This window comes from Henckelia pumila, chromosome 4 (genome assembly GCF_033568475.1).
Source record: "Henckelia pumila isolate YLH828 chromosome 4, ASM3356847v2, whole genome shotgun sequence".
NCBI classification, from domain to species: Eukaryota; Viridiplantae; Streptophyta; class Magnoliopsida; order Lamiales; family Gesneriaceae; genus Henckelia; species Henckelia pumila.
In genome coordinates this window covers 216,511,416-216,523,406 of record NC_133123.1, presented here as the reverse complement: position 1 = coordinate 216,523,406, position 11,991 = coordinate 216,511,416, and the positions used below count along the sequence as shown (strand labels likewise).

The window sequence follows — 11,991 nt, the reverse complement described above, 5'->3', positions numbered from 1 at the left end:
ATCATGGGGAGACAAGTCCATAAATAAGTGGGGAACGTGGTAGAAGAGTGTTGCTTTCAACACTTAATTCGCATCGTGGTGACTAATTAAAATGAAGTCTACCACTCTTCCTTGACTCGACTGATAAAAATATTATCTCCCAACTCTTTTATTCAAAGTATATCAATATTATACTTAAAATACTCGTGAAAATACGTTCTAACACTTCGTTCATAAGTTAGCCTCGCCCCGAGAGTCTAGAATCAAACTCAACCTGAAATCATTTACTTAATCAAATTGTTAAACGTAAAATAAACATAATCATGAAATCATAATCATTAATTCATAACTTAAACAATTTAAGGCATAAAATCATTAAAAATTTATGTTTAAATAATCGTGAGCAAGTTTAATGGATTTTTGGACTTTACAAATATTATTGTGTAATTATGTATATGAGCTAGCATCGATTGTTTATTCGAAGACGGATCGAAGAAAGAACGTTGATTGAATTTGTTATGATTTATTGAAGCTATTTTCGAAAATATGCATTTCTGAATTTTGGTTTGGGATGTGTTTATGCTGATATGATTATGATTATGAGTTGTCTGAGGTGATATCATGATTTAGATATAGTTTTGATTTTCGATTTTCAGTCGTTACGCCGCCGGTTTACGATTTGAAGCTGTTTTTGATGTCTTGTGATTGAGAGGAATATGGATTGAGTTCATTTCTGATAATTCCAGCTTGTGATCACTTTATTTCAGTTTGTTCTTGAAATTGACGAGGTCGAGATTGCAGATTCGATTCGAAGAACAAATTTGAAGCATTCAGAATTGAGAGATTGACAGGTATAAGACAACATCGAGAGTCAGAGATTTGAAACTCGAGAATGAAGCTTCTTGAGTTATCCTGATAAATCACATACTTGCTTTATCGTTTATTATTGATGTTGTCGATCCATTTGAGGTAGTAGATCTTTATTTGATATGATATGATATGAGATATGAATTGATTCTTATGCCAAGGTCTGATACGACTTTATTTTCGAGTCTGATGACACGACGATAGATGGATATCCATATCAAGATCGTATACGAATCTTGATGGCAAAGAGTGTGATAGGAATCAATTCTTTATATATATATATATATATGCGTTATTTTACTCTATTCTTGAGTTGAGATGTTTAGAGTTGATATGATTTTATTTTAACGCATGTATATGTTGATTATACTGAGAATTGTATTCTCACCGGATGTTTCCGGCTGTTGTCTTATTTTGTATGTGTGCATGACAACAAATAGGGCAGGAGCTGGCCAAAATCGACGTGGGTAGCTCGAGAGAGAGTCTAGAGGTGTGGACTCGGGTTGTTTGTAGAAGAAAGATGAACTTGAGATAGTATCAAACTTGTTAAGGAACGTATGGCATGTTGTACTTGAGTTTACTTTGGACATGTTTTGTATTGTATTCTTTTGCTAGACTTTGAACTTGTAGACGGCTGTAAGAAAGCTAGAATCTTGTGCTTAAACTTGACTCATATGTATATACATGTTTTGGTATTGATTTAGCATGTTTTGATATTGTTATGGGATGTGAAAACAAGATTGTATAGCTTTTGACAGCAACTGATTTATGCGGTTTTTCGAGCAGAGTGTGCTCACTCGATCGGTAAGGTTTGATCGATCGAGCGAGGCCTATTATTTTGAACAAAAAGTTGAAATGTTTCTGCTCGCTCGATCGGTAGAGATTGGCCGATCGAGCGAGGCCATGTTTGCTCAAACCCAAGAATTGTTAATTTCTGCTCGCTCGATCGGTGATCTTTAATGGATCGAGCGAGATGCTGTCTTTAAAAACAAAAATTTAGTTGCTTGAATGATCTTAATTTATTTATCTAAGCTTCTATTTATTAATGCCCTAATTTGAGATTAGCAACCCGGCGCCCCACATTATATCTACTCTAATATGTCATTCAGCCTTATTTCCGTACATATTTCATTAGCCAACAAACACTGACACTCAAGAATATTAGAGTTCACTTTTCAACTCGTTTGAATTCAGTTTTAAAGTAAAATTTTTTGTAAGTGTTTAATAAACCACCCCCCCCCCCCCTTTTCTAAACACTTAACCGATCCTTTCAAGATCCATCTTCTAGAATTTCTTTAATATTACAGAGTCAAGGTGTTCAAGAGGAACTACCAAGATCTATGGGATGCTGCCAGATGCTCCATCTTCATATTGTTTGTTCATTTCAATATTTTCCGCAATCTACTGAACAATTCCATCAGTAGCATCAGCCTGAGGAACAGGATCTACGGACCTGTCATCTTGTGAAGGCAGTTTACCATCACCGTTGCCGGTGTTTCCTTGGTTTTTCGGCTGTATTGTCCCACCAGACTTGACAAAAAATTATGTTTGCACAGTAAAATTAGTGAGTGGGAGTGTTGCGGGCCGGGTGTGCCAAACATGTGTTGTACCAAAAATAATAATAATAAAAAACCTAACTCCTAAATCACCTATTGAGAGTCCGGTTCAACCGTCGATTTTAATATTCTTGGTTAAGCATCGAAAATCAAGAAACTAGCTACAAAAGCATGAAAAATTCGAACTACAACGTTTCATAACAACAATCAAAATTAACTTTGTCATTAAGAATAAAAATATGGATAAAACTTACAATAAAATGCGGAAATACATCCATAAAAATTAAAAGGAAACAGAAAAAAAAAAAGCTAGAGATATTTACTTGAAGTTTATGGAAACATGAAAATATTAGAAATAAATTCTCGGAAATCTGCAGAATTATTTAACTGTAATATGAGAGCATTTGAGATATTTTGATTGATTGTTGATTTCCTATCCAATGAGTCCTTTGTTTCTTTTAATCTGAGTTTCCTTCTTTCACCTTTCCAATGCTTTTAATCACGGGGCACGTTTCTGCACCACTCCTCCCAACATCTCTTGTGACTACTCATTTAAGTTAGTCACCGACTTTATTTAACTATGTCTCTTTTATCTTATTAAGTTTGAGTCATAGATAGTAACTAGGTTTGTTAGATTGTCATATCAATTTTTATCTTCAAAATAACCTTACACATAACTACCATAATTTTTTAAATAATAATAAATTAATAATAAAAACACATAACATTAAATATAAATTACACAAATCTTATTATATTTCATATAAAAGTTTATTATGCACGAATATAAAACTATATTTTAGATAAAAGTTTAATTTATATTCATACATTGTTTACATATGTTTACTAGTATTGCATTAAACATGAGGGATGTTTGGTATGTTGGTATGACATCCTTCATGTTTTTTGTGCTTTAATGTTTATGTAATTGAAGAAAACCCACTTTCACTACATTTTTTTGTCATTTGATGTATTTTATTTTTTTTAAAAAAACCACTATTTTAATTTCAATATTTTTTTATTTTAAATTAAATAAAATTAACAGTAGCGTGCAAACGGATATTAGTAACAATTTTTTATAATATATTAGTTGCAAATTTTTCAAGGAATTAATGTGGTTATAGACACGTCTCCAAGAATTCCTTATTCAACCTAATATTTATTATTAATATTATCGGACAAAATTCCAGCTCAACAAGTAAGTGTAGCCAATCACAACCCTCTATCAATATACACACACACATATAAAATAATGTAATAATTGTGTTCCATCCATAGATCCCATAGCTTCCCAATTGGTGATTTTGCATCCAATGGCGTCGGCGTATGATCTGGCTACCTACGCTCCCATCCCCGCCGGCCCCGTGGATAATAATAATCGGCGGAGATCCAAGAAGCTCTTACTCTTTTTGCTTTTTACCCCTTTGTTTTTGCTATCCATAATAATTCTGATCTTCACCAAGCTGGATACTGGTTCAGAAACCAAATCTTCAACTGCGCCGCCGTCAAGAGGGGTTTCTCAAGGGGTTTCCGAGAAGGGTTTCCGGCGGTTGGGCGGCGGCTTGACTTTTCCATGGACTAATGAGATGCTGTCTTGGCAGAAGACGGCTTACCATTTTCAACCAGAGAAGAATTGGATGAATGGTTGGTGGTTTTCTGTATTTTCTAAATAAAGAAAATTATATTCACCGGCAAATTTTATGATTCTCATTATTTATTTATTTATTTATTTTTTATGTGATGTGATGATCCTTCGGGCAAATTTTTCTTCTGACGAATCTGGTGTGTGGTTCCTCCGACAGATCCTAATGGTAAGTTTTTGCCAGAAACTTAAATCTCATTTAATTCAATTTCTTGAATTCATTTTGTTTATTAGATTAGATTTAATAAACTTTGAGTATCTGTTTGAAATCCATGTCTATTTGATTTCTGTGTGGATAACTAACTTTCTATTAATTCATAACGCATATATTTTAGTAATTTTCATGTCTTTTATTAAGTCCAGTCAAAATTCGAGTATTAAATTCATCTGTCTTAGGTAGTGTTTGGGAGAGCTTTTACAAAGTATTTATCAGTTTTTTTCGACTTTTAAAATTTGACAAAAAGTAACGATGATTATCATAAAGAGTAGACCTCAGTTAATTAATTTATTTGCCTACTTTTGGGATGTTTAGAGCTGAAAATCTATTTTTTACGAATACACTACTTGTGTACATCTTCGATACTCCGTGTGTGAATTTACATTAATACCTAATATTAAGTTTAGTTTTAAGTATATTAAAATATTATATAAAATACCAGTCTATAAAAATAAATTTTCGTTGAAAATTTTATATATTTCATTACATTTTATTTTTTATACAAAAAAGATTTTGATAGACAGATATATTATGGAAAAAAAATTGATATATTCTGAAAATAAAAAATTTGACATGATTATGCAAAGCAATGACCATTTAGATTGGAAGCAATTTCTATCCATATATTTAATCCTAGTTAGTCTATATCCATATCTCATTGACAAAGTAGTTGCAAATACATATATATATATTTTTATAAGGCTCTCAAATAAGTCTTTTTACAATTTATTAAAGATTGATACAGTTTACTGTTGGCCAGTTTCATTGCGACACGTCCGATAAATAAAAACTAGTTTCGATTGTAGATATATATGACTTGGATTGAAAGTGACTACTTCATTACAACACACAATAATAATATAAAATAATTAGGTAATTTTTAAAGTTATTTTAATTACTTTCAAGTTTAAAGTTTCTAATAAATTAAAATTTTGAAAATTGTTGTTTAATAAAAATTTAAAATTGTTTGTAAATATTGAGAAGCAATTAAAATAAACTCTTACAAATGCTACTTTAATCTTAACAGAAAAGTTACTATATTTAATTAGATTATCGTACTTTATCACTTGTTTTGTGTTTAATCAAGCTTTTCCATTGATGAATATCTTAAAAGTCGAATAATAATTATATTATATTATATATTCAAGAAAAAATTTATATCTGTATATATATACAAAGGGACCGTTTGATAGGTATCATTAGATAAACAATATATAGATTAGTAATATAATTTAATAAAAAATAAATAAAAATGATAGTGAATATAGTATTTGATTTGATAGATGGATTATAGTTTATTTGATTTGATTGATTACATTTTATATAAAAATGATAAATTACTATTTTATCCTTTTAACAATAAATAAAATATGAATAATATTATTTATAAGGGATAATATAGTAATTTAAATTTAATGATTTGATTGATGTAAGATAAATAAATAATGATTTGATTGATATAAAATAAATTCTTAATATATGGATAAATAATATGACGAGAAAAACGCAATATTGTATAAGATGAGTTATACACAGATTAATAATATAGGCTATCAAACGGAGCCAAAAGGTATAATATATATTTTTTTTTTGAGAGGAAGGTATAATATATTTAATTAAATATAAGTGAGTGTTTTTTAAATTCAGATTTCGATTTTGTTTTAGCTGTATTTCGGTCCAATTTTGGCTATATTTATTTGTGGTAATGGAAAATGAGTTATAACTCAATGACTCCAGTTTTATAAAAATTATTTTAATTTTGCTCTAGAATTCGAAAAACCTGTAAGTTTTCCATGGTATAATAATAATAATAATAATAATGGAATTATGACAATATGTTCATAATACGTGGCATGCACGGATATTTATTTTTAACAAAAACTTTTTATGTTATGATTTTTAGTTTGTTTTCAGTTCTCTTTTGGTTCCATTTTTCGAGACTAGTAATTGAATTTTGACTCATTCACTCAAATTTTCGGAAAACATTTTCAATTTTAATCTTGAATTTGGAAACTGTCATTATATTTATAATTGTATTATGAATAAAATGGTGATACACGTGGACACTTACCTCAGCACCTACAGAGGCGACATCTACCTATTGGATATATATGTCTTACAAGTAGATAGGGGTGGTTTTTCGGTATACCGTATCAAAAATATTGGTATGAAAAAAATTCATACCGATACCAATATCGGAAATCTGAAATTTTGGTACGGAAAAAATCCGTATTGATATCGTATGTATACTGAAAAAAAAATTCGATATACCGAGTAAATGTATGTATATCGAAAAAATTTCGGTACAGTATGCCGAAAACTCGGTATTTTGATCCGGTATGCCAGCCCTACAAGTAGATACCAGTTCAACTTACTGTAATCGTAAATCTAATGTCTCATGATTTGTCACATCAGCAATATAACCTAACATTAATTATGCTCATGTCTAATGTCTCATAATTTGTTAAATCAGCAATATAACATTAATTATGCTTATGTGCTGATAGATATATATGAATTATGAGATACATGATTTGGGTATTGTTCTTAGTGTAGAATTTGATTAAACGACCGCCACCTCAGTCGATGCCAGGGGCGGACCCATGTAGGATCCAGGGGGGCATGGGCCCCCTCTCAAAATTTAAAAAAATTATTAGTATATACTTATATTAATTTTTTAATAAAATAAAATATGGTACATGTTGATTTTAAATAAAATTGATATATTATATTCTAAAGAAAATATGTTTAACAACTCATCAAATAATTGTATAATGAATTATTATGAATTGATGATAATGTTTTAAATTTTTTTGGTCGTCATTTAGTTGTTATAAAATGCACATTCATGATTATTTTATGAATTGTATGCAATAATGTAGCCAGATTTTTATATCTATCCAAACTAAAATTTTCTAAGCTCTTTATTTTTTTATGTGTTGAACTTTTATCTTTTTATTTTTAAAATTGTTCACGGGGATATCGACAAATTTGACTAAATTTAATGTATAAAAAATAGGAAAAAGAATTAGGTCTCCCAAGCGACCATCCCGGCGGAACAACACATAGCTTTGTCCGTAATTGTGCCACCAAATTTTCTGGGTCCGCCCTGGTCGATGGTGACAAAAATACCCACGATTGCTCATCATATCTAAACCAATATTATATGCTATGTATGATGAATATCTGTTTCTAATTTTCTGGTATAGTTTTAGTTTTATTTCGGCCTAAATTTTAAAAGAAACTGTTACGATTTCAATAGTATAATAATGATTGGGTGCTAATTTGCATTCTTTGTCGGGGGCCAAAAACGATGCATTGGCGTTTATTTGCATTTTTGTTGCTAATATATGATATGACAGGTCCATTATTTCATAAAGGATGGTACCACTTATTCTACCAATACAACCCGGAGGGAGCCATATGGGGAAATATCACATGGGGCCATGCGGTATCAAGAGACCTAATTCATTGGCTGCACCTACCTTTTGCAATGGTCCCTGATCAATGGTATGATATAAACGGAGTATGGACCGGGTCGGCCACGATCCTGCCTGATGATCAGATCGTAATCTTGTATACCGGAGACACTTACGACCTAGTGCAGGTGCAGTGTCTCGCATACCCCGCCAACTTATCAGATCCTCTGCTTCTTGAATGGGTCAAGGACCCGGCTAACCCGGTCCTTGTCCCTCCACCAGGGATCGGTTCCAAGGACTTTAGGGACCCAACCACCGCCTGGCTTAGCCCCGATAACGAAAACTGGAAGATCACGATTGGGTCCATGAAGAACAAAACGGGTATTTCAATTGTTTATGAGACAAAAGACTTCAGAAAGTACGAGTTGTTGAGTGGTTATTTGCATCAAGTCCCGGGTACGGGTATGTGGGAGTGCATCGACTTTTACCCGATTTCAACAACTGAGTCAAATGGGCTGGACACGTCAGCTAACGGTCCGGGCGTGAAGCATGTAATGAAAGCTAGTTTGGATGATGACAAGAATGATTATTATGCACTTGGAACCTATGAGCCGGCTAAGAACAAGTGGATACCCGATGACCCGGAATTGGATGTGGGTATCGGGTTAAGATATGATTATGGTAAATATTATGCCTCCAAGACATTTTATGACCAGAATAAAGAGAGAAGAATCTTGTGGGGATGGATTAGAGAAACTGATGCTGAAGATCTTGATATTTTGAAAGGTTGGGCTTGTGTTCAGGTAATTAAGCCTTAGCTTATTTATTTTTACACATGCATTTTTTAATATTAAATATTCCATCTTGGAATCATATGTTTTTACTGTTAGTAGTCTGTTCCGAGGACCGTTGTATTCGACGAAAAGACAGGACGCAACATACTTCAGTGGCCAGTTAAAGAAATCGAGAGCTTGAGATCGGAGAGTACTGAATTCAAGGACGTAAATCTTGGTCCAGGATCGATAGTACCACTTGAGATTGACTCGGGATCGCAGGTTTGTACAACGTCCAGTGATCAACAAATTGCTTTGCAACATTCCCAAAACTATATATACATCTGTAACGGAAAACGTGTTTTGGATATGTTGCAGTTGGACATTGTTGCCTCGTTTGAGATCAACAATGAGTCGTTAGAAATAACCAACCTAGCTGATATTAGCTACGATTGCCCCACAAGTGGTGGTGCTGCTAATCGGGGAACATTAGGACCATTCGGGATCGTGGTTCTTGCAGACGATAAGTTATCAGAACTAACACCGGTCTATTTCTATGTTACCAAAGGAACTAATGGGAAGCTGGAGGCTCATTTTTGTGCTGATGAGTTGAGGTTAGTTTATCTGCTAATGTTACATCAAATTATGATCTATTCATCATCCATATATAACACAATATATATTTCCTGACCATGAACGTTGTGTTTAGATCATCTGTTTCAAATGATGTTGATAAAATAGTCTATGGAAGCAAAGTGCCGGTTCTTGATGGTGAAAAGTTCTTCATGAGATCATTGGTGCGCGCTCTCTTGCTAGTTACTACAACCCACGTTTCTCTATTTCGATTCAAGAAACTAACAAAAATACATCTTCAGGTCGATCATTCCATCGTTGAGAGTTTTGCTCAAGGAGGAAGAACAGTAATCACGTCAAGAATATACCCTACGAAAGCGATCAATGCGGAAGCACGAGTTTTCTTGTTTAACAATGCTACAACAGCAACTATCACTGCTTCTGTCAAGATATGGAAGATGAAATCAGCTGATATTCGTCCCTTCCCCGCAGATCAGCTTTGACACGAGGGGGATTCGAGTGAAAAATTTCCCCAAAGTTTATAATCTATTTTTTATTTATTGAAGTGTGATGTAATGTAGTAGCTGTAATGTTTCATTGAGTCAGTAGTCAACCATGTGTTTTAAGTGATTTTATGTAAAAAAAAAAAAAAAAGGTGAAGCTCTGTCGTCTCGAGCGATTTTTTTTTATTTTTTTCTTTTTTTTTGTTGATAATTTTTGGTTAAGCTTGTTAATGATTTGTGGTATAAGAAACTTTTATTTATTTCCTGTTGTTCTTGTAAGAGGTGTAGAATGAAATCGGTGGTAGGTTGCCGCGTTGTATGTTGAAAAACGTTTTCGAATCTGTCAAATCTAATATCCATGATAGCGAAAGTTTAAAATTTTTATTTTATATCTGGAACGATTTCAGATCATAGGGTGTCAGATCCTTACGATTAAAATAATTATGTAAAATAAAAAAGAATTAAATTTTACCTCTCAAGTCTCAACTTGAGGTTATGGACTCCAACAGATAAATCTGCTCTTCTTGTATATCCCAAGAACCGATGCCTCGATCAACTCCTGAATCAGGTCCACGAACAGAAATTTAAACCCTCTGACAGACTGCACTAGAAAGTCTATCAGAAGTTTCTACGAATAGAGATTAACAGATCCGATCTGTCAAACCAGACTGCAAATTCAAAAATTGCAGTCTGGAATTTTCAAAAAAGGGAGATTGGAAAATCGGCCAACCCTAGGGAGAATGCTCTCTAGGTTTTCGAAATTATGAGCTGTGTTATTTAATTTCTGTACTGGAATAACTTATTTATAACATGGGCTACTAACAGCTTAGGGCCCGTTAGTCATAAGTTCAAGCCTGACAAGCAAAGCTCGTATGTTCAGAAATTAATATAAAATTCATCGTGACTCAAATTGATAAACCAATTTTACCAATGTGTACAGAAACCTTTTCTACATATTTTAAAGTCAAGATAATTTTTCTGAATCCGAATTCAGTGGTTTCCATAAATGGCATCTCCATGTCATTTTAGGAAATCTCACTTCCTCTATTCATCAATAAGAAGTCCTACTTCTCGTTCGCTAAATTTAACTCATTAAATTTAACTATCTCAATGGGGATTAGAAATCTATTACTTGTGTGACCCTCAATGGTTCAGGGATACAGCTAGCCGTGGGCTCACAACTCCTTGTGACTCGGAACAACAATTTCCGACTTGCCCATCGAATCATGGTAAGAGCGCCTAGCAACATCGCCCCATGATTCCCTAGGTATCACTGATAGTGCCTGCAAGAACCAGTGGGTTTCGGTTAGCGTACAGTACGGTCCCTTCATCCATATATCCCGATCGAATCAACAACCATTGGTATATCGAGAGTCGTTCGAGATTCGATAACTATGCAATACATCTTGAAGATCAAATAATGACATCGCATATGCAACTAGAAAACCAAGTAACCTAAAGCACATCATGTACTCTGGCCAGAGATTTGTCACACTAATATCTCCTCAGATCGCACAGGATATCCACACTCGTAAGCGTGTGGTGAATCCTTGACAACAAAACATTGACTCCTATATGTGTCGTAACTGTACCCAATCTCGACACCTAATGACCTTCATAGAGTCGGTAAATGAGTCAAAGTACAGTACTAGCATATAGAGTCTCTATGATATTTCATGTAGTAAGGACTAATGGTGTACAACCAAAACCACGGACTTATCCGCTCAATTAGTGAAAAGAACTTGAAAAGTCCGAATAGGGTAGTTCGATCATCCATCCAATGAATATCCATTTGCTTGCTTCGAACATCTCTATGTTCCATACCAATGAAACGTGGTACTCGGCATCGCAAATGCTAGTCTCAATCTCGAGCGATCCTTATCCTTATTGCGGACGGCTCAATTGACTAGGAACTGGTTTAGAATATACAGTGATTATAAGATATGTTTCATGATAGTCATCCATATTCACTATCACATCTTTTAGTACTCTAGTATATTCAAGGTCTTTATCTAAATATCATATAGTACGTCACAATCATAACAATATGACAAAAGATAAAGTAAATGCCAATAAAGAGTGTAAATTATATTAAACAAAGATTGTTTACAAATAGAGTCATAAAGGCCCTTAGCCACAAGTTGGCTAGCAGGGCACCCACTCTTTCAATCTACCACTTGCCCTAAAGCCAACTAGTCATACTACGTAGTCCCATTGCTTCGCGATGTTGGTCAAACAAGGGTCCTGGCAAGGGCTTAGTAAGTGGATCAGCGATATTGTCTGCAGAGGCCACTCTCTCGACAGTGATGTCTCCTCTTTCCACGATCTCCCGGATGATGTGGTATTTCCTCAGTATGTGTTTGGATATTTGATGAGACCTTGGTTCCTTTGCCTGAGCAACGACACCAGTGTTGTCACTGTACACCGGGACTGGACCAACAGCTTCAGGAATGAGCCCCAAC

The 11,991-nt window shown here is 33.7% G+C and overlaps 1 protein-coding gene across 1 annotated transcript; it reads left to right on the top strand.

The window, feature by feature from the left end:
* Nucleotides 1–3,646: 3,646 nt before the first annotated feature.
* On the top strand, nucleotides 3,647–9,789 carry LOC140859901 (beta-fructofuranosidase, soluble isoenzyme I-like). Its single transcript, XM_073262514.1, has 7 exons — nucleotides 3,647–4,046; nucleotides 4,205–4,213; nucleotides 7,624–8,483; nucleotides 8,574–8,735; nucleotides 8,832–9,067; nucleotides 9,163–9,250; nucleotides 9,329–9,789. Exons 1-7 carry the CDS (start codon nucleotides 3,716–3,718, stop codon nucleotides 9,527–9,529), a joined length of 1,887 nt encoding a protein of 628 aa, XP_073118615.1. The 5' UTR covers nucleotides 3,647–3,715; the 3' UTR covers nucleotides 9,530–9,789.
* Nucleotides 9,790–11,991: the final 2,202 nt, after the last annotated feature.